General features: G+C 34.4%; 1 protein-coding gene across 1 annotated transcript in view; it reads right to left on the reverse strand.

Annotated features, from left to right (window-relative positions):
- Window positions 1–2,540: 2,540 nt before the first annotated feature.
- Window positions 2,541–24,753, reverse strand: part of DERA (deoxyribose-phosphate aldolase) — a 144,247-nt gene continuing 122,034 nt past the window's right edge. Inside the window, exon 9 of the mRNA XM_023538250.1 lies at window positions 2,541–3,938. Within this exon, the coding sequence (XP_023394018.1) occupies window positions 3,912–3,938 (27 nt within the window). The 3' untranslated portion in view covers window positions 2,541–3,911. The remainder of the gene's footprint in view (window positions 3,939–24,753) is intronic.

A 24,753-nucleotide genomic window follows, 5' to 3' on the forward strand; every position in this document is an offset into this window, starting at 1 on the left:
CTTCTATCTACTTTTTGTCTCAAGCCCTAATGACATACTTTGAACATGGGAAAGACTCAAAAAAATGTGTTAAATATTAGTGTGTTAAATAAGTGTGTTAAAAAGAATTAAACTTGAGGATGTGAAACTGCAATATGACAGCAATATCTACAAAATTTTTTATAATTAATACAGCAAGTTCACATATAAGAATTTATCCTAAATACTCTCAATTGTACACAAACATGCAGCCAAAATGATGCTCAAGATTTTACTTCTGTTTATTTCTTTAATGCTTCTTGGAAACTTTGATGTCTATATTTTCTTTAGTCACTGCGTGTCCTATAATTTAGGAAATATACTTTATATTAAGAAAAAAAGGTTTCCAATATGCCTCAATTTTTATTTTCTGAACTCAAAAAGAAACAAAAATGATTTAAAAAAAAAAAAAACCTTGAGCCTTTAGCAAAAAGATTAGACATTTATTTAAGTTACCTATGGCTTTTAGTTGTTAATACATGGAAATTTTACAAATAGATGATTCTTGGCAACTGTATGAATGAATACTTAAAGATGCAATTTTGACATATGTTTTAGTTTTACATTCTTATTTGGCCTATGTATCTGTTGGAAGACAAAATTTGTTCTCTTGGAGCAAAAAATTTATCATATTTTATAAAAATTAATTAAGTGCAAGAAGCCACCTACAAGTGCTCTGTGATACCAATTTACTAGAGCAAGATGACACGGTTGCCGCAAGGTTAAGGTTCTTCAGGGAGCTTCACAGCACTCATGAGGGAGAGCTGGAAGACCTGGAGGAGGAGTGGACAAGCTAGGAATCTTGGAGGACTTCTTGGTGGACTGTGGGTACAGAGGTGGCTGCTTCTACTCTTCCAGTGCCATCTAACTGGATAGAGAAGGGGATCAGCAAAGACATTCCTAAGAGTTCCTGGAACCATCCTCCTCCTGGTTTTCTATCCAGATAAGTACCAATAGGCTTATCTCTAAATATTCTTGAATTTGAGTCAGGTTAAACTGTGTATCACCCCCAGTCTCCACTATGAACTCTAAGCCCAGCCTGTGGTGAAGATTGCACTGCCACACCCTCTGCATGCCCTGGAGGAGAGGCCTAGTCACCATGGGTTACAGTAATATTCAGCTTTGTAGACATGAGCTACTCCAGAAGAAAACTGGGAACTCAAGCCATCAACACCACCATGTATTGAGATGTAACTAGTAGTTACAGGACCGTAAAGGTAGAGAAACACAATGTGCTCTAGTCGAGCTGGAGAGAGCCACATTTTCACAAGGGAGTATATGAAAACTCATCTCTTTATTGCCCTAGAACCACCCTTGTGTTCAGAGATTCCAGTCCCAGTGATGACATTTATTCACTAGGTGAGCAAGTCACCTAATCTCTCTGTAACTGTTTTTTATTTTTTGAAGTGGGGATATTTATATCTATTTCACAGAATTATAGGGACAATTAAATGAGTCTCTAATGTAGGTGAAAGCATATAACACAGTGCCTGGCATGTATATACTCAGGAAATACTCTTTTCACCTTTCTTTTCTCCATTCTTTAATGTTTCTTTATGTTGCCATAATCCTACTGAAATGAATTTCTACCCCTCCACCCATTTAGACCTTACTTTATTTGTTTATTAATTTATTCTTTAGTCCATTTAGTGATGGTTATTAAGTGCTTGTCATGTACCAAGAAATGTGAAGATGACAGTGCCTACTTTACAGAAATAAATAAATACAAAAAGCAATGTAAAAATATAAAATTTTCCTTGACTACTCCAATTGTAAGTGATCAATCATTTCTCTGGTTCTTTATGCCACTTTCATCATTATGGCAAAATTACCTTGTAATGTAATTAACTTTTCGAATGCCTATGGTTCAACTCCCCAATCAGATGTAAGTTCAATAAGAATGGGCACCATATCTCACAATTTTTGGACTCTGTTCTCCTTTATTTTTTGTCTTATCACAGAATTGATATCAAAGGAAACAAGGCATGCATTATAAAATTTATTCGTAAGACTCATGTGTCCTTTCTCATTCCCTGCAAATGATCCTATTCCTAAACTTCACCCCTTCTTAAGTCTTCAGCCCCACCCATGCCCCACTTATATTTTCCAGATGGATGATCTAGTTTCCTCTTTCACAAAAAAAGTAAAGTACATTGGATGAACATTTCTCAAATTTTCTCTCCTGTCTCCATCTACTTATATCCTCCCCCATTCCATCTTCCTTCTTGCTTATCATTACACTCTGTCTCTTTTCTGGATCTGATTTTCTCCCAACTTCAGATGAATATAGCTTTCTCACTTATTCACTCCTGTCCCACAACCAGTCCTCAGTATTTTAAGCCTTTCTCTACTGGCTCCTTCTTCTGAGCAAATAAGCACGACACAGCATCTCTAATTAATTAAAGAGTAAGAAGGAGAATAGAGGAGGAAAATGGAAATGAAGAAAAGAAAAATTATTCCTTGACTTAACTTCTCCACTAACTGCCTTATCTATGTCCTAAATTTATAGCCAGGCTTAGTTTGAGTATACACAGCATTTTTAATAACTTTCTCCAAAATTACAAAATGAATATGGTCTCAATACAAATGTCTTAGAGAACATATTTACAAGCATTTTTTATATCTGTATACTTCTTGAACAAAATTTTAACAGCAGAATACTTTTTATCATATGACAAAATCATAAATTACTTAACCAATGTTATAATTGAGCATGAAGGTTGTTTCCAATTTTTTATCATTATGAATAATGTTTTGATGAATATCTGTGTATGTACATTTTTGTGCACATCTCTGATAATTCCTAGTAGCAAAATATAATTCCTTGGCCAGAGACCACAATTTGGGGATTTAATAGACTTAACCTAACTTGAAAGATGCACTTAACATCTATGCATCTTTCCCTGACATTCACTCTTCAACCTACTGAATTCTGGCTTTCACTTCCATTACATTACTGGAAATATCTGAGTTGTTCCCCAGTTTCCAATTTCTAAATTGGTCTCACTAACCCCTCTAAAGCATTTGCCACCACTATCTATTTTTATTCCCATTGAAATTTTCACCTCTCTTAGTTTCAGTCACATCACCATCTTTTGGTTTCTTTCTTGCAATTCTGTGCCCCTACTCCCAATTCTGTCTTTTCCACATTGTTTGTGCTGCCCATTAAAGTTGTTATACTATTCTTGACCTTCTTTTCAGTGTATTCAATCTTCCTGGGCAATCCCATCAACTGACATAGTAAACTACCTCCTAAAAACGGATAACTCCAAAAGCTCTACCTCCAGTTTAGAAACATCTTTCCTTAGCTCCAGGCCAGTATACCCAAATGCCAACTGGATATTGCCTTCAAACTCCATATTTCCAAAACTGAACTCATTATCTTCTCCCTAAATTTGTTCCTTTGACTGTATTTTATATCTGTTATAATGACTCTTAGTTGCCCAAGCCAGAAATCTTGGGGCGACTTCCACTTCTAGTTACTCACCAATCCTACCACTTTTCTTCTGGGAGTTCTCCTTTCCTCTGAATTGCGCCTGTCATAACCCATAACACATTCATTTACAGAGCACTTTCTATAAACCTTGAGCTATGATCAGCCACTTTTTACATTTTTCTGTAATATGTTATTCTGTGGCCTTGGGTTTACTTCATGTTCACATTGAGAACATAGGTGGGTGTGTGTGTACACAACACAAAAATCCTTTTTGGAAAGAAGAAAGATATAAAAAATAATTTGTTTACACTCAATAAATGTTTGTCGAATTGAATGAATGAATGAATAAATGATGGCATCACTGCTCCTTAGCAAAATGCTGAAGTAGGAGGTATATCTTTGGTTCTTGTCCTCCTTTGCTACATTCCTTCTATTATTCCTTCCTCTCTCAAGGTATTCAGCCTTTCATGTTGACCAGTCTCTTCTGTGAAAGAGAAAAAATGATCTGTTAAAAACTTTCACCATGAGATGTGTGAGACCCTTCCCAGAAATATCTGCATGCTGAGAGGTCAATGGAGTTGCACAGTTAACAAAAACAAATGAATAACAAGTGCAAGATAATTTAGGATTCATCAGAGGATGTTTGCAACAATCTCATGCTGCCTGTGTATGGAAGAAACTGAATTTTCATGATATAGAAGTAACTATAAAAATACTTATTTCGATTTGAAAAATATATTAGGGAGATTGCAGTGTTTGTCATCTACCATATAGAAACCACGGTGTTAGCTCATCTTAGTTCCCAACTCAATGACATGGGCTATGTTGTGAAAGTCAGTGGAATGGAATCCCACCTCAGTGGGTAAAAATGAAGCTACATTCCCATTGTCTAAAATGGCCCTTGTGACACAGGGTTTTTATGCCAATAAGCCATATATTGCAATCTCAGAAACTCTGCCATTCTTTATTCAACAGTTCAAAGGAGAAACAAAATTTTTTTCAGATTTGCCAATTCTGTGCACAGTTCTTGTATTAAATCATTAAAATCCCTTCTTAAACCTTCTCAGCATTTCTGGGTACTTATCTGAAGAAACCCCAAACACTAATTTGAAAATACATGTGCACCCCTATGTTCATTGTAGTATTATTTACAATAGCCAAGATATGAAAATAACCTAAGTGTCCATTGATAGATGGATAGTTAAAGAAGATGTAGTACATACATACAATAGAATATTACTCAGCCATAGAAAAGAATGAAATCTTTCCATTTACAACAACATGAATGGACCTAGAAGGTATTATGCTAAGTAAAATAAGTCAGACAGAGAAAGACAAATACCATATGATTTCACTTATATGTGGAATCCAAAAATCAAAATAAATGAACAAACAAAACAAACTCAAAGATACAGAGAGCATTTTGATGGTTGCCAGGTGGAAGGGAGTTGGGGAGGATGGCAAAAAAGAGGAGCGGACTGGGATGTACAAATTATCAAATTATAAAAGTCATAAGGATGTGAAGTATAGAATGGGGAATACAGTCAATAATATTGCAATAAATATGTATGGTGTCAGATGGGTGCTGGACTTGTCAGGGTGATCACTTCATAAGTTATACAGATGTCTAATCACTATGCTATACACCTGAAGCTAATATAATATTGTATGTCTACTGTAACAGAAAAAAATCTAAGTTATTTATAAATATAAATAAATAAAATTAAACTAAAAATTTTAAACAAAACAACCTTTTCAGGTACTTAAGTGGATTAAAAGAAAAGTACAGGACAGTTTGTATTTCAAGAATGATATAATACTCAGTGGCTTAGTCTATGTTTTATTTTTTTCCAAACTTTAAGTGGTCCTCCATTTAATGTGATGAATAATGTGCTCACAGTAATGCTGGTAGGCACAACAGTCTCCCATTTTTTTCAGGCTGCAGGATTCCCCATTCCACAGAGCTAAGATAATGTCTTCATCGACATACTGGGTTCTCCCCAAACATCACTGGTTCATGCAACATTTTGTTTCATAGGTGAGGAAAAAAGAAAGTTCAGGGTACAATCAGAGCAGTAGGAGACTGGTCTTTGAAGTATTGTGACATTATTTCACGAATTGCACATCTCAATCCAAAAATATTTTATGGTGTAGACACTATACATTTTACCTTTTTTTTAGCATCTGCTAAAATGTGTTTTCTTTTACTCCTATGAAGACATTAGCATGAAAAATTGAAGTGTTCCCATTCTGCTGTACAGTAATACTTCCTTTCATTGATATCTACACTTGCTACTAAACCAGTAATATCTGATGAATGACATCACTGAAGACTCTGCTTCTTTTATCCCCAACAACAAGATGTGGTATGATGAATGCAAATACATTCTGCTTCTCTTCCTCCTTTGCATTTCTTCCCAGAAGTATCTCTTCCAAATAAACTACATCATTCATTTATCGACTATCAATTGTGGGCAAGGAATTTATATTCTTCACCAATATTCAATTTTCTTCCAGTGTCTTTTTTTTTTTTTAAGCAGGGGTGGGGGGTGCTGGTGGTAGTGAAATTCTAAGGGGTGATCAAGCATTCACTTCCAGCCAAGATGAATAAGCAACCAGAATTACCCCTCTGCCTGAAGAAAAAAAAAAAAAAACTAAAAAAAAAAAATAATAATAATACAGGAAAGGAGAATCCAGATAGAGCCCAGAGGTGTCCTTGAATTGAGGTAACAGAGCAAGTCTAGGTAGGTCACAGCAGCTAGAATTCATAAGGAAGGGTAACCAGAGAGGAGAGAACTACAGACAGAGCTCTAGAGATCTAGAGTGAGTCTTCCTGGAGTATATAAAAATTATGCCCCATAATAGAATTCTGCCTAAAAATAACACAGGTGATGGGATTGGTACTAGACAAGGATATTTATATAGTTACTATAACTGTATTTTGTATATTCGCTAAGTTAGAGGAAAGACTGAACATGTTAAGTAGAGACATGAAAATATATAAAAGATACAAATAAAACTTCTGGAAATGAAAATTACAATGCCAGAATGAAAAATGAACCATATGGGAATGACAAGAGATCAGATGCTGCAGATGAAAATATTAGTGAATTTTTAGACATAGAATAAGAAACTATCCAAAAAGAAACGCAGAAAGAAAAAAGACTAAAAAATAATGAACAGATTTTCCATGAGTTGTGGAACATCTTCAAGTGGCTAAATATACATGTAATTGGTATCTACAAAAGAGAGAGGGCAGATAGATAAAATATTTAAAGATATAATGATCAAATTTTTCTGAGTTTGATGAAAACTATAAACCCACAAATCCTAGAAGCCAACAAATACCAAGTACAATATACGTGAAGAAAACTACAACAAAGAACATCAAAACCAAGCTGCTTAAAACCCATATTTAAAAAAAAAAGTTTTTAAGCAGTCAGAGGAAAAAAAGTCACATTATATACAGAAGAACAAAGATAATGAGGATAACAGACTTCTCACTGGAAACAAGACAAACAAGAAGACAGTGGAACAGCATTTTTAAAGTACTTGGAAAATAAAACTGTCAACCTAGAATATTGTATCCAGTAAAACTATCTTTCAAAAATGAAAGCAAAATATTTTTTAAATGCACAAGCTAAAATAATACATTAGAAACTATATAGATAATATATAAACTATTTTCTTATTATTTAACTCTCCTTGAAAGATAATTAGCCTATAAAGCAGAAATAACAAAAACTGTATTGAATAGAAGACATCATTAGTAGTTAGGAAAATGGAAATTAAAACCACACCATTAAATACCATGATATGCCTATTAAAATCTCAAAAATTAAAACTACTAATGGAGCAACTGGAACTCTCATACACTGCTAGAGGAAATGTAAATGGTAAAACCACTTTGAAAAACAGTTAAACAATTTCTTTAAAAGTTAAAATATACCTATACCAACTATTCCATTCCTAGGTATTTACTTAAGAGATATGAAAGCCTATCTCCACACAACAACTTGAACACAAATGTTCACAGCAGCTTTATTTGTAATAGTCAATAACTGAAAAACAACTAAAATATCCATCAACAAATAAATGGATAAACAATATGATATATCTATACAGTGGAATTCCATGGATAAATATCAAAATAATTATGTTGAGAGAAAGCAGTCAGACCAAAAAAAAATAGAACATATATATAAACATCTAGAAAATACAAACTAATCCATATTGATAAAAAGCAGATCAATGGTTGGGTATTGAATGGGGTGAAGAGGGGCTATAACAAGTAATATATACATGCTAAATTATATTACTTTAAATTAATATTAAATTATATGTTTAAATATACGCAGTTTATTGTATGTCAGTTATAGTCCTATAAATTTGTTTTTAAAATATAAAAGAATGGCATTAAATATAAGCTCTGAAGCAGGGATTTTCTTTTCTATTTTAACTGTAGTATCACAACTATAAATGAATGACTGACACATACTATATACTTATTAAATATTTCTTTAATTCAAAGTACTAGAAAAGCTCTCTTGTAGTTACAGTCATCACATATATCTGGGCCATGTTGTCTTTCCATAGGACCTTGTGTGGAAGATGTCCATTCTATTACGATATGCTCCTACTCTAAATTTTTCCCAGCCAAGTTAGTGGAATTCTGTCATCTAAGAAAGCATTAGTTCGGCATCAGTTTTCTGACTCTTTTCACCTGGCTACTGGGGGTTCTTAAATATCAGATATTTTTAAATATCATGTGGACTCGTATTTGCTTCCAACATGGAAACAATACTCAAGTACAGTAAAAATTGCTCACTGTTTACCAAATACTCATAATCCACTTCCATAATGTAGAATTGTCTTTGGAAATAGGTTGCCCTGTCACGGATTATATTTCTCAGCCTCGGGCCCTGCAAAATGATATGTATGGTCTAGTACAAAATAAAAACGCAGAACCCTTTTTTAATTTTAATTATTAAGAATTTCAAAATAGGATAGCAGAGCATTAAACCCAACATGGAGTTCTTCTGAGCTTAGGGTCTTGGGCTGCACACACCCATGTAGCCATACTTGCTCAGTCTCCACTGCACATAGAGTAGGGGTTAAGGAAGGGTATGGTTAGTTCTTGCCAATGCAATGTGAGCAAAAGTGGTAGGAATAATTTCAAGCCAAGATGGTTAAAAAAAAAGTGTGCCTCCTTTATCCCTTCTCTTCTGCCAGCTGGATATCAATGGTCAGAGTGAGCTCAGATGTCTGTGTCGAGTGTATCAGAGCCTCCCTCACTTTAACTAGTACCAATCAAAAACTTTGAAAGTTACCTAAGTAAAAAATAAATGTCTGATGTGAAAAACCCCTAAGATTTGGGGGGTTTCCTGTTATAGCAGTTAGCATTACCTTAACTAACATATTAGTTGAGGATATAAACTCTGAGCTAAAATCCCTTAAATTCAAGGGAGGCAGAGGAGTCCACTGTTGTGCTCTGTAAGCTTCAATTTCCAATTCTCATATGCTTAGAATAACTCTGGACACATAGTAAGTCTTCAAAGCACATTTATTCATTCATTATTTCAACAGATAGTTTCTGAGCACCTCCCATGTGCCAGGTACAGGTACTAGGGATTCAACGGTGCACAAGACAGTCGAAGTCCCTGCCCACATGAAACTTACATTTGGGTGAAGGACTCTGTTGAACAAATGAATGAAAGAAGGGATGACTATGTTAGGAGAAAGATAAATAATACTCAGGTCATGGTGAATGGTTTTATTTCCCAGAAACTGTCATGATACATACAGAATCACCATACTATCCTTTAAGACCATCTTATACCACTATAGGACTTAACCACCTTTGAGCAGCAAATGCCATAGTAAATGAATAGGTTCTAAACCATCATCCAGTAGATCTGCAACCATCCATGGTGTTGGGAGGGGGGGTGAGTAGTAGAGAGTGAGGAGAACTACTTATTCTCTTCTTAACCCAAGATCAAAGACTGAGAAAGATATCGATTCAGAGAAATCTATTTTTGCCCACAAACTAGATTCCATTCCACCTAGAAGTACCATTACCCTTAGAAGATAGAGTACCAGCTCTCTTATCATAAAAAAAGTAATTTGGATCTTATTGTAAAAATCTTCCAGAAATAGCTATAACACTACTGTACACTAATGAACTTAAAGCAGTAGATAACGAAATGTTTTATAGTAGCGCTTTCAAGTTCAACATCTAAAGTGAAAATCACTTAATTACTGTAATTTACCTTATATTTAAGTAAGCAATTCTAATGGCAAATTTTTTACTTAGCTACATGCATAAACTATACCAAATAGCTTAAGTCTCAATTTCCTCAAACTCAAGAGATTTCTGAAGGTCTTGCCAAAACTCAGACATAGCCTTTTATAAGCCCAGAGTTTTACCTTCCCTTTCCTCATATTGAAAACCAATCACTTCAGCCCCAGGAGAAACAAGCTATGCTAGAATGTTACTGTTCTACTCTGTCTTTCTAATTTTGCAAGTACAAAATGCACAAATAATAAGCATGCAATTTGATGATCTATCTCAATGGGAAGATAGCCATGTAACCACTTCTCAAGTTTTAGAAAAATCTTAGATCTCAATTCTCTTGTATTCCCTCCCAATCATAATACCTTCAGTCATTCCAGAGGTAATCTATATCCCAACATCTAAAGCCATAGATTAGTCTTATCTATTTTTGAATCTTACTTAAATAGAATCCTACTATATGCATTCTTTGTTCACCCAAATTTTATTTTAAAAAACTTTTAAACAGAAAAATTGTAAGATTATACCAAAAAAACCCCATATATCATTAACCTAGATTTACTAGTTGTAAATATTTGGTCACACTTGCTCAGTCTATCTCTTTCTCTTCTTAGATAGATGATAGATGATTGATAGATGAGAGATAGATGAGAGATAGATGATAGATAGATAGATAGATAGATAGATAGATAGATAGATAGATAGATAGATAGATGATAGATAGATAGATGATAGATAGATAGATGATAGATAGATGAATCATTAAGAAGTAAATTACAGATTGTGAACACGAAACCTCATTTTTAAATACTTCACCAAGTCCTAAAATAAAGCCATTTTGCTACATAATTATAATATTATTGCACTTAAGGAAATTAACAATTTCATATTGAATATCTGATATCCAGTCCATATTTAACTCTCCTCAATTATTCCAAAAAATGACTTCTATAAACTCTTTTTCTAACTAGTATTCAGTCAGGTCTCACTCATTACATTTAGTTGTTAACTGTTTCTTTAGACTTTTTTAATCTAAGACCTAAATCCTACTCCTTTTTTCTTCATGACATTTCCTTTTTGAAAAGTCATGATCAATTTGTCTTTTAGAGTATCCCACACTCTGGATTTGTCTATTTCTCTATGGTGTCATTTAACTTGTACCTCTATCCCTTGTATTTCCTCGACACTACAGATTAGGTTAGAGGCTTGATAAATTCGAGTTAAATATTTTTGGCAAGAATATTTTTTAGAAGTCTATTCTGTCTTTACATCTATCCAATACACTTTCATATTCATTCTTCTCACATAACTTCCTCCCCAATTTTCTGTGGCTATTTCCAAGAATAGCAATAATTAAGCTCCAGGAACCCTTCAGTTAAGCTTAAGAGGTTCACAGAAAATAGGAAAGAAAAGCTTGTAAATATATGCATGGCAGTTTGACTGAGATGGCCACAGCATCATTTTCATTGAGGTCTGAGTTCCCTGACTCTCATGATGGCAAAATAGAATCTTCAATTTCATGTAAGAAGGACAGTATACTTTTTAAAATTATAATTGTTGGAAGAAGTAGCCAAGTCAGTTTTTGCAGTTACTATTTATTAAAAACAAATATTTGCCAGTGCATTTCATGTCTATCAGCATCAAAAAAGGCAGAAAAAGAGAAGTGAAGTAAAATAAAATTAGAGAATCAGTGGGGGGAAAATAATAGTCTCAGAGAGGCGGCTTTCAAACTTTTTAGACCATGACTTATAACTAAGTATATATGAGTAATATAAGGTTATAAAAAAGATTTCATAAAACCATACTTATCCTTAAAACATGTGAGGAAACTCTGGTATTTTATAGCCTGTCATTATTTTTTAAAGAAGAAAAGAATCTGTGTTTTATCCATTAAATTTTTATAACCCCCAATGGTTGGTTCATAACGTAGAACTAGGTGGAAAATGTATTAGTCTAGTTAGGCTAAGTGTTTAGCAAACAAATGAGGAGGAATTAGAGTAACAGTAGTAGCATATCTCAGAGAATTATCTGTTATATTTTAATAATTCAAATCGATTTTCTCCTATAGCATCTATAAGCTATAGTATCTTGTAAAGCTCAATTGGAGTCAAAAGACTTGAGTTTGAATTCTTGATTAACTATTTTCAGCCAGATTACCTTGAATGGTTCTTTAGACTTCTCTAGGATTGTATTCTTTCTCTGTGAAACAGAGATAATACCAACAAATTCCTTACATTGTTGGAGAGATTAAAGGAAAAAGGGAATATGAAAGGGCCTGGCACAATGCAACAAGTGAATGCTGCGTTGTGGTAGCAGGAAGTGAGCTCGAAAGCCATAGTACAACTTCCCTTTTGCTTGAAGAAATCAGAGTAAGTAAATCAAGTGAGTTTTTGGAATCATTTTAGAGTGTGCCCCATCTCGCTGATAAACCATCACTTCTGGTGTTTCAGACCATCTAGAGAAGAGTTAGGTTAGACAATGAGAAGCACTGGGCAAAAAAGATTTTGGTGTGTATCTACACCCTCTCTAATTCTTAATCTAATTCTTAGATTAAAAAATAGTGGAAATTGGCACAAATGACCAGCTCAGATTATGTGGATTTACTGCCATGAAAATAATAACTAAAAACCAGTAAAATGGTTTAAGTTTGTGCTGGTTTATTCCTCTAAGCAAATGTGTTTCCCTTATCATGTGTTTTAATTACTCCTGATGTGTTGCCTATCACATCGCAAGCTTCTTCAAAGGGAAAGGAATAAGCAGTTGTCATAACAACAAAGCTCTTCATTACCCTGGGAACTTTCGACAGCTTTATTTAAAATGAAGGAGAAAAAAAGAACCCTAACCAATTAGCTTTATCAGTCTGATTCATGTTCTTCTTAAACTGATAACAGTGTTTCCTGAAGAACTTACAATTTGATAGGGAATGTGTCATGAATATTTATGGTAACATAAAACTCAGAAAAAAATTGGCAAGCTAATTATCACTTGGAAGGTGTTTCTGGTCAAATTCCTGCCCAGTGATCCATTTGATTTTTAAAAACGACTTATTAAACAAATCAAAGCATTAGTGGGACTTTCGCCAATATCCACCCATTGGACAAGAACAGCAATGAGACCTATTTAGGTTTAAACATTAAAGCTAAGGCTTCACCTCAGCTAATTTGATTTGCACAACTTTGGTTAAACCAGAAATGTGCTTGCCTGCCTTCCACCTTTCCCTCTCTGTGCCAGAGATACAGCAAAAGTCCCTAGAGAATTTTAATTCTGCCCTTCTCAACAGAATTAAGAAAGCAGATGTTTTCTCCTGGCTGCAGGAGATAAGACTGAGAAGTAATTATTGTTCTGGTCCCAAGTCCCACAGGTGTTTTCATTCCTACCCTGTGACCACAGGAAAAATAAACAGTAAATCTAAAAAGGTCTAGTTGGGGTGCTCTTCAACTTCAGACTTGAAACCAAATGTTTGAATATCTCCTGCAAGTGAAAAGCTATTCAGGAATCAGCAAACTTTTTACTTTTTTTAATTTAGTTTTTTAATTGAAAAAATGATTTAAATTTTCCCCTCTTCTACTTCCCCCCTCCCCGCTTCCCAGATATTAACTATTTTTGACTTTGTGGAATCTGAGATTTCTGTCATGACTACTCGGTGTTGCCACTGCTGAGTGATGCAGCCATAGAAAATACATAATCTCATGGATTTGATCTAATTTGTTCTAGCTGACTCAAAAGAGTTCCCAAGAAACTAGATATCTACCACCAAAGAACAAGTACATAAATTCTTTAAATAAACAATAGTGAACCCTTGAAAAGCATATTCCCAAAGGTTTTTTGCATATTTTATTTCATTTAATCCTAAAATAAGGATTACTCTAAGAGGCAGCATATCATTTTTTTTAAATCCTACACATGAGAAAACTAGATTTGGGTGCTCAAGTAACTTCCTTGTTTTTCAAGATCGAACAGCTGATCTCTAGATTTTAATTTCACCTTTCCACCACACATCTAATTGTCTTGTAAACAATGCACTTTATACAGAACAAACAAAAAAAGTATGAATAATAATTTCTAAATAATGCTCTATGAATAAATGTAGTTAGTGCTCAAGAGAGTGAAAAAAAAATCTATCAACACACCTCAAGCTCCATTGGGTGCCCCATGATACTAACTCAAGCATTAGACCAAGCTTTTAACAACCAGAAAGCCAGAAAATACTGCATCCAGGCCCAAGGGTCATTTACGGAATTAACCATATAGGCTAGTTCAGTGTAAACTGCCTGCCTTCCCAAACTGAAATCAAGAAGGACTTCACCAATTGTTGGAGGTCAGAGAGGGAAATCCACTCCAAAACAATCTGTACTAAATCAAATGCAGGAGCAGTTATTGATCAGGATTGGAACATACTTAAAAGTCTATATATTGCAAGGATTCTTAAGTTACCAAAGATTGTGCAGGCAACTATGACTTAATTATGACAACTATACAAAATCAGGATATTACATGAGGAAACACAGATGCACCATCTGTTTAGAAAACATGATTCGACTGATTTTTTTCACTAGACTTTAGCCTTGTAAATATTCAGCTCAAATAAGAGTCTCCATGAAAAATATTTCTGATAGAGCACCTGTAAATGATATCCTCCATATCCAATTCAGTTCAATTCTACAAGCATTTACTGAATTGTCTCCTAAATGTCAAACACAGTAAAATAATATCTGTCTTCAGGGGGTTTATACTGTTAGGAATAAGAATAAAACACATACATAATTAGGTACATGGCAGAATTTGATGTAGGAAAAGGTTTACTAGTATGTGGGTTCAGAGAAAAAAAAGATCTGGAGAAAAAAAGGGGAGGTTTCATAAAGAAGTGGATCAGGGGATGTTTCAAAGTGAAATGGCAGGAAGAGAGGGCAAGTGGCTGTCCTGCCTGACACATAAATTGGCATGAACAAGGAGACTGGAGCCAAAAATTGAATGGGGGGTTAAGGGTTTAGTTGGTTTAGAATTTGCCACAGAAGTTAAAATGAAGTTCGTGGACCAGATTCAGACTGGAAACTTCATTTTCTTTTTGGATTTACATGATATATATTTTTCTTTTCTTTTTTTCTTTCTTTCTTTCTTTTTTTTTTTTTGAATTAATCCCCACATTCAAAAGTTGGAAGCTTCACATAAAATTTAGATTTCTAGCCTCTCTTAAGAAATTGTAAGAACTAGCAACCAGAGGCACCATACCAATACTGCAATTCAACAGTCAGAGCTGTGTGAAAGCTGACCCTTAGACAGGATGCATCCTTTCCCATTTGTGTGGCCCCCTCCAGATCCTATTCTGGTTATCCACATGCACTAGATAGGCATTTGATTTTGTGACAACTAGCCCAGAATAAACACATGAGATATCGTCTAAGAACTTGAAACAATTCAGCTATGATTAGGAAGGTTCTTAAAATTATTCTGTTCACTTCAAAAAGAAGTAACTGACTCTTAAGTTATAAGGCATGAATTAATGAAATAGGAAAAGTAAATTGAGTCATCTATACTGTGTAGAAGACTGGGAAAGATATTTGAGTTGCCTATAAGCTGAATATTGTTCATTTGATTCAATAAACAATGATGAACAACTGAAAGTTTTTGTTCAGAGGAGTAATATGCTTATAGCTAATTTTGGCTTTTTCAAAAGATGTTAATTCTGACTAAAATAAATTTTAAAATTTGTATACTGTTTCAGCAAGTGAACAGGTTATTTTATGAACTATGTTGGAAATAAAATACTGTGAAGTACATTTATATTTTGATTTATAACTTGGTTGACCACAATTTGAATCACTTGTCTTATAACTCTTTTTCAATACTCTGTATGAATTTCAAAACACTTCCCATAAACTCAAGTATAAATATATGTGGAACCAAATGATTAAAATACTTTTGTTTTACAAGTTGTGTGCTTGCTTACAACTTTCCTTTTCTTTATACCACTTACAGGCAATTATTTCCAAATAAAAAATAAATCATGCTGAATATATTCTAAATGAAAGGCAATCATTTCTGAGATATGTATTATAAAATTCTTCACATTTACTGTTGCCTTTTTTTGCAGTTCACTATAAAATGCCAAAATGTCAGTTGATTACAAAAGGAATTTGAAGTTATTTCTTTCATAACATTTATATATGCATAGTCAGCCTTTTGAGTAAATAGTATCTGTTACAAGGTTTATTTTTTATCCTACATTTAAAACATTCTTTTTCTTTACATATTCATAAAATAAATTCAGTAATTTGTGACAAAATATAGTTATATTTTATTAAATGAACAAAGGTAATTTTAAGCACCTTCCTGATGATAATTAGATTAGTTCTAGCTTTTTTACAATTTCTAAGACACTGTGGCACTGAATGAGCACATTTCATTCTTTAGCCTTTTATTTTTTTTTTCATTGTTCCCCATCCTATTACCTCTCCTCTCCTAAGGTTATTAGTCATCTCTCTCTTTAAGATATTATATTTATAAAATTTTAAACACTGCACTTGGGCTATTGGCCAAGAATAAGTCCAGCAGTAACTACTAGTTATCTATCAGCTAAGGTTATTTTTTATTTCTATTGCCACTGAAACCATTTGTCCTTAGAACTACAGTCTCTTTAGTTTGTTACAAATGAGCTTGAATTTTACAACTATATATGAATTGCACATACTTTTTTTCCTGGATAAGGTCTGCCTGATGACAAATTTAAAAATAATCTCCTCTTCAAAGGCAAGGGATCTTACTTGAGCCAACAAATGCTTATCCTTGACAATAGAACTGCAAAAGAAGACTATAATTATTTTGATAATCATTGGGTTTCTGCAGGAGATGCTCACATATATGCACACATATATGGTTTTTGTGCCATTCATGCCTCATAAATCAATCTGGCAGGTCCTTATAATCGCTTGTGCTTTTCACATCCGAATCTCCTTTGTTTTTCAACGTCTCCTTGTGCTGAAATCGTGAGATCATGTGTATTATTCCAAAAGTGTTTCATCAAGGAGATATAAACAGACCTGCCTATATTTTCCTTGATCTACAATGTGATTTCTTTGCTTAGTCTACTTGAAGTCATAGTACTTTCTTTTTCTATACCCCCTTGTATTACATGTTCATATGAATTTGCTAGGAGTTATCACCCCAGTCCATTAAGCATTACTATTTTCTAAGTTGTTCCTTCTATATGAGTGTCTGTGTTTCACATCACATTTTTCAAAAACATTAATCCCACTAATTGAAACATCATTATTTAAAATAATTCTGTGTATCATTAGTCAGCAATTTTCTTTTCACATTTTGTGCTCATATATACTCTGGTAGGAATCTGGTGACAATTTTGAGAGCCTAACAAATAATTGCATTAAATTCCAGAAATGTTACTAGTGTTGAATTTCCTTTATGTAGTCATTTGGATCTCAACTAATTACTGCTTAAGGTGTTAAGTTCATCCAGGATCACTGGAATTAGGTAATTTCTACATCATTGTGACCTATAGAGTAAAGCTGTCTCTATGTGAAAGAAATCAAAAACTCTAAATTATTCACAGCAGAGATAGACAGTGTGACATGTTAAATTTGTAAGGAACATCATCGATCACGTATCATAAATAGCCTTAGTACATGTCTTACAATTGTGCCTTGTATTGCCATTCAACTCATATGTTTAACTTTTTATGTCTTGTCTCCGCAATGGATACTAAATGTTTGAGAACGTGAAATACTAGTGTGTGCATGTGCATGCGCTTCTTGAGATTTCTACAGCTTTTAGCTCTATATGGTGTACATGATAGAGGCTTAGAAACATGTGAAGAAGGAGGGAAGAGAGGAAAAGAGGAGGAAATAGGCAATGGGAATAAACTCCCTTGAATAACACCAGGATGGGAAAATCAGAGGATCCATGGCTTACTGATCACCCTGCCCACCACTGGTCAGTAAAGTGTCTACAGGCAAGGAGAGAAGTAGATTGGGAGAGGCAGTCCAATCATATAGTGTTTGTGCCTTTTGGAAGGAAAAAACTTAGTGCTATTATAGAGAAAAGGAAAATCATCAGCTTTAAAGAGGCTGATAATTTTATTTCATGAAATAAATAATATATATAAAGTATGGTTAGATAGTTGTAGCTAGATATTAAGCAGATTTTCAATAGTCACTCAGTACACAGCAAGGACTCAGAACATGTTTGCAGGATCCATTAATAGTAATACCTCACCATTTGTATTAACTCAATCATATGCCAGTCACTGTGCAAAGGGCTTTATGTGAATTATCTATTTTGAAAAACTCATTAAATTGATATGAACAAGTAAACAATCATTAATATACAAATACTTAATGTATATGGTTTACCTTATTGCTATAACTATGATCTGAGTACTATTATAATCTCTATTTGTACATTTATACAGATGAGGAAACTGAAGGTAAAAGCGATGAGTAACTGACCCAGGCTTTTACAACTGGATGGTAGGTGGCTGTGCAGAGTTCAAACCCAGGTGCTCTAACTCTAGAGCCTGCACTTAGGCACTACTCCAGAACTCCAGGGACTTGGTTACCTAAGTAATATGCCTAATTAAGACAGAATTATGCAATTCTGTTGGCTCGTTCTTACTCATGGTAGGCACTATAATGTTAACTCTTAATACTTGAGTCCTGTATATAACGATATCCAAAAGAATGATATAGCCTTGGGAATTCATTAAGAGTTTTCTAGGGAATGCCTAAATCCATACACAAGAATGAGAGCTATATACATTTTGCTATTCTTAGGCCTAATTATAGACAACGAATTATAAACACTGTAACTGAAGATGACCTACCAGTTCCTCTTTGTTCTAGTTCTAGTTCTTTGTTCTTTTTGTTCTAGTTTCAATTACTCTCTGCAAGGTGTCCTCATACTAGTTCTACACTCTTCTGCTCTAGGATTCTATTTCTGGGTTTTGAGGTTTCTGGAATGAATTCTTGGTCTTTTCATTTGCAAATGCCTGCAGTTCTCTTTAAGTTTCCTGGGGGTTTCCTTCCATCTAAGAGATAGAGTTCTAGGTGCTTACACTCCTCATTTTCTTGTTTTTAGTTTAGACTAGTCTGTCCTGCTAGAGCTCTCTCTGCCAATTACTGTGTCTTAGGCAGATAGAATCAAAATGTAGATTTTAAAGTCTATCCTAGTTGGCAACAAGAACAGCTTCCTGTTTTGAAAACATAGTTCCCAGTGTCCCATGCCATGATATTCTGTCAGTCTACGCATCCTGTTGGAAGCAGTGGCTCAGACATTACTCTTCAATCATTTCATACCCAGTATCATGTGAGCTCTATATCTACTTTGTGATCCAGCTTTCATGTCCTCAGATCCTTTTCTTGTGTTCCTTAGGACTAGCCTTTACCACTGGCTTATGTCAATATTCCTGTCCTTTGTCCATCCCTTGAGAATTCCCAGCCCAGAAGAGAACAAGCCCTGGATAAGCCTAAATTCCAATTCATGGACATAACACTGTCCATCTCTTCTGTGAATATTTCAACGATTCTGCAGTGGTTCTGGTCCCTTCGTTTACACTGAGATCATCTTTCATTAATCTTTTGGGTATTACAAAAATATGAATGCTTTATTTACCCCAAATGCTTTATTCTGAAACGTGAGTGAGAATATTTGTGATCTAAACTAGAGAAGCTTCAGACATTCAACAAAAATTTTAACAGCTTCAATGTATTAGAGAAATGGCCGTGAACCAGACAAGCAAGAGCTCTGCTCTCCTAGAATTTACATTCTATGACTTTGTCATTAGTTAGTATCTATCAACTACATTTTATATGGAAAACATATGTTAGTTGTTTGGAGTGGCCAATAAGTAACATCTCTTTCCCAATTGAATTCGGAACTGATTTAGAGATAGAAGAGATAGGCACATGGAGATCAAACCAACGGCTTTATTATTGCTAAAGCTGACTGGAGACTAGGGCTTTAGATTTGCCTTTGTAGCTGAATTTAAAAGACTCATTTCCTTATTTATTGGTATAGTTTGACAGCTGTGGGCCATTTTCCCCTAGAAGCAGAGCCCTTACTATAGGGCAGAGGGCTGAGAGAATGCATGCATCCCGTGGACGTGTTCACTCTGAAAAAGAAAAGTCCAGAAGAGGCTGAGTTCAGCATGTTTGGTTTCTTCTCCTGAACTAACAAATCAGAGTAGCTGAAGGGAGAGGCTAGGAGTATTGTCCTAGCAGAAATCCCATAACATGAAAACATGTAACCAGAGTGATTGTTTATAAAAATAGTAAATAAGACTCTGAAAACAACTATAGGTGAGTTAGGGAAAACTCATTTGCCCCTGGAAGACTTAAGATTTATTAAAATTTACTAAAAATTCCCTAAGAGTGGTGGCTTGACAGGTTAACTCATAATGATTTTGAGAATTTGTGCCATATAATGGTTTCAGTAAATGGTCATAATACTAATGGCGACTTTCATTTTGAAAGCAAAAATTGCAGGTGAAGTGAAGATGAATATCAGAGGTTGTCAGCTTTCCATTCACAACTGAATTAAAATAAACAGCAATTTAAAATACAGTCTTATATAACAATAAAGAGTAATTATGACAGTAATTGGAGGAAATATTTTTAACAAAGCATTACACGTAAAGACAAGTTGTTTGACTAAGCGTATCACTGCAAATTCAGTATCGCCTTCTTGCAGGTTTGGATTTATTAAACTATTTTCCAATATAATCTAAAAAGAAACAAATGGTTTCTAAAAAGAAACAACTGGTGTAATCAGCAATAAGACCTCAAGTAACTCTGGATGACAACTCTCTCACTCTGGAGGCTGCTGCAAATACACAAGAGTCAGTCATATTCCAAAGCTGTTGCTTGTTCCTAAGAGATCAGGTCACACTGTTGAGTCCCCCAATTTATTTAAATCTGTTATTTTATTTCAAGTGCTAATTCTCTCTCACAACAAACAGAGAATTCTCTCAGATGCAATTATTGGCATTACAATAGATAATCAACAGAAAAGCCTAAACGGCGAGCTAGGAGTTGCCTTGGTTACAAACCTGAAATGCTTTTGGTATTATAGTTCTAGCTATGTTTCAAAATTTCCTAAAACACCCCAAGAACAAAGTGTTGCATTCTTTTCTTTGTGGTCCACCCAAGTTACTTTTAACCAATATGATAGCCTAGGCACATACAGATATTTATATGAGGTCTCTTAAACAAAAACCCTACAAAACAAGGCTTTCGTTCACAGCATTTCTATATACATGTTCATGCACTTTCAGAATAATGAAAAGGAATCAGAGTTATTGTTTCGTGCTAGAGAAGCATATTATTATACTTGCTCTATCCACAATCACACAATGCAGTCATTACTCTACATTATACACTCATCAATTTTTTTTAAAAAGCAAACAAAAATAAATCACCTTGTAGCCCATCACTATCTCAGTTTCAAAATGGCATTTTCCCTTTTGAGTGTGGATTGAGTAGGGCCAGTGGAACGGTCAAAAGGTAGACCTCTATCAGGGCTCTGCTAGTAATTTTTTTGTTTTGTTGCTTCCCATTTACTTGGGAAATTAGATTTTAAAAGTTAAGATGATTATTCAGATAACGATCTATTAATATAACTAGCCGTTTAGAAAGCATAGGAAAATCCACACTATCTTTCACGGAACATCCTGTTGTTAATCAGTCTGTGTTAGTGGTCAGAATGATTGCTCCTTTCACTCATTCATCTTGGTTACAGGAGATCGTTTTGTTTATTTCCAAAATATCATATGTATACCCAGATGACTTATATTTCAACTACCTCAATGAAGATATTCAGAAGTATAAATGATAGCTATCATTTATTAAGAACTTCATATATGCCAAATCTTGGCATATTATAGAATATTTAAAAAATATTCTACTATCTAAACATTATGATAATTTTATCACAAAAGAATTATTATCCCTATTTATAGTAAGGCAACTGAGGCTGACAATAGCGCTCGAAGGGATATTTTTTTTTAATCCAAAAATGTTTTTTCTAAGGAGGTAGAATGAATGTTCAAGAGTCAGAAAACTGGATAAAAAAAAATTAACTCTTCTACTTAGGGCTGTGTGATTATTGGTAAGTTACTTAACCCTCTCTGTCACAGTCATTTTATCAGTAAAATGGGGGAAAAAAAGAGAAATAGGATTACAGTGAGAACTAAGAGTTAATACAAGTAAAGCACTTAAAACATTGTCAGGCAAATGGTAATTATCCAATGTTAACTTTTTAAATATTTGGAATATTGTAAATTTCCCACAGTGGTTAAGTTCTAATGTTTCAATTATATTAATATAGTTATTTCCTATATCTGCAGTAAGTTTACCTTTATCAGAGTCATTGAAGTTTACAAAATATTAGGGTGGGTAAGTATTTCTATATTGTGCTTAGTAGAGTTAGATAGACAATAAAATTTTAAACAAAAATGTATATTATTATTTTGGGATTTATATACTTACTAAGATTTACAACTAGTTTAAACTTTTCTTTGTTCACATAATTACTTTGAGACATCAAATATCTCAGCCAAAGCTGACACTATGCAAAACTGTCACCAGCATACCTTGCTGTTCTGCTGTCCACCCTCCTAGTAATTTCATTTATCTTCCCCTCCATTTCCATTAGAATCTATCTCTGCGGGTTTTCCTCTATATCAAAACCAGTTTTCAAATCTTTCCATTTAAAATAAGCATGCTGGTTATGAAGCTACTATCTTTCAAACTGAAATCCTTCTCTCTGTACTTTATGATGGTAGGGGTAGGACCTGGCAAAAACTTTCTCCTTTGTCTGTTAGGCATGACCAATAGAGGGCAGTAGAGAAAGAGAGATAGGGCTAGATTTTTATATGTTGATTGTGTGTTGCTAGCAATAGCCTAGGGTAGCAGTAGTCCCTGTCTCCAGCTTGCTTCATTATTCCCAGATACCTTAGAGGCAACAGCTGGGAAGTGTCTCTCCTCAAAGATCTGAGTCCTAAATTTACAGGGCCACTCTTCTGCCTTCTCGAGGTACCAGAAGCTGCTAGAAAGTTTTGCCTACTGAGAAGGCTGAATTCCAACTCTGCAGGGCCTTTCACCTAAGCTTCTAGGTTTAGATAACTCCAACCTTTTCCCTTTGTTCCTGGGGCCCTGAGTGGTGGCTACGTCCTATAATTACCATCTCTGTGTTACTTCAATGTTCATTCTTTTGCTTTGTCATTCTTGCAACATTTGTTTAAGCAATTCTTTATTTTAAATTCCCTCTACTGAAATATATAATGTTCCAATTTTCTGTCTGGACCCTAAATGATCCGAAAGTGTATAAATAACTGTTTGAATGTTATATTCTTGGAACTTTCAGAACTATATCAAGAAAAAAAAAAAAGAATGAAGGAAAATTTTAGGTAACTTTCAATAGATAGATAAGACTTTGGGGGTAGAAAAAAGTTTTTCCTGCCCCACCCTTACCCCATATAATTATAATAAGCATAAATTATACCTAGGCAGCCATTTCTGCCTACAGGTAAAATGAATTCTCTCTTACTGGGGGATGAGTGAGCCTTTTTGTTCTAGTCAGCTTTACTTAGCTTACCAATTAAAATGTTAATTTCATACAAAAACATCCTCATAGAAATACCCAGAATAACTGTTTGACCAAATATCTGGGTAGCCCATGGTCCAATCACATTGACACATAAAATTAACTATCATGCTTGCTAACAAACTAAGTGACCGGTTGAGATTGGGTCCACGATCAACTCAAAGAGCTTTGATTGAGGAAGAGAACTTTTACGTAATTCAGTAATCCATCAGAACTTTGTGAACTGCACTGTGTCTTTCTTGTTTGGGAATTTTGCCCATTAGCTTGGGTTTCCTGTAACTTTCTTAGTCCTTGGGCCTCTGTAGATCATTAGCAGTGCAAGTCAGTAACGAAGCACTGAAAAAATGTGTAAGGAACTAAAACATATCTTGGGAAGGGTGCACTCAATAAGGAGGTGCAAGGCCACAAGGTAATCTAAAAAAAAAAAAAAAAGATTGTCTATATTTTTTTTTAATGGATAGTGAATGTGTATAATCTTTAAATGAGTATTATCTTTTCCTAAGAGTTGTACTAGTTAGGATACTTCTGGAATAACTTAGACCAGGAATCAGCAGTATGGACTTCCTCTTCATTGAGTTTTTTGATGACTCTTCTCTTTGTTATCTGAATTGTGTCAACTGCAAGTAAAACATAGGGTCTAGTGTACATGAAATTTTAAATTATTCAGAGATTGATTATATGGCTTGTGAATTACTATATCTTTTTTCATATCTCACATTTCCTACATCCATTAGCATCTCCAATAAGAGTCTGGCTTTGAAAAGTGAAATTCATAAAACTGGATCTTCTCAATCTGAAAGAGACATAATAACCGTGCTTACTCCTTAACTTTGTGGGTTAGCCAGTTGCCTTAAGAAGGGAAAGTAAATTACCAAGGTATATGAATTAGTGAAAGGGATTAAAATCAGGCAATTTGTTACTCATAAACTGACTTGCTTACACTTCTAAGGTGCCCTGAGAGAAGAATATAACAATAGTAATGAAAGTAAGATTGGGAGATTATGTAATAATTTTAATTTTCTGTCTTATTCTTATTCCTTCTTCTATGGAAAATTGGAAGTTGAATTTAATGAATTACTTCTGTTCCTGGAAGAAACAGTGTTTCCTAATCAAGGCCTCAGACCTAACTGGTGTTTGTACACACACACACACACACACACACACACACACACACACACACACCCTTCACGTTTGAATATGCTAACGTTCACAGTATTATTTTCCTTGTTAATGATTATAGCTGAAAAGGCTGAAGCATCCTCAGCCACACTGACATATACGTAAAATGTCTTCTCAGAGCAATGATGTCCCTTGACTCAACCACTGTCACTGACTAAGGCTGATGTATCACTTAGCCTGTTTTCAACCAGAGTCCCTGCAACACCCACAGCAA

The sequence above is a fragment of the Pteropus vampyrus genome, unplaced genomic scaffold (genome assembly GCF_000151845.1).
Source record: "Pteropus vampyrus isolate Shadow unplaced genomic scaffold, Pvam_2.0 Scaffold216, whole genome shotgun sequence".
Classification (NCBI taxonomy): domain Eukaryota; kingdom Metazoa; phylum Chordata; class Mammalia; order Chiroptera; family Pteropodidae; genus Pteropus; species Pteropus vampyrus.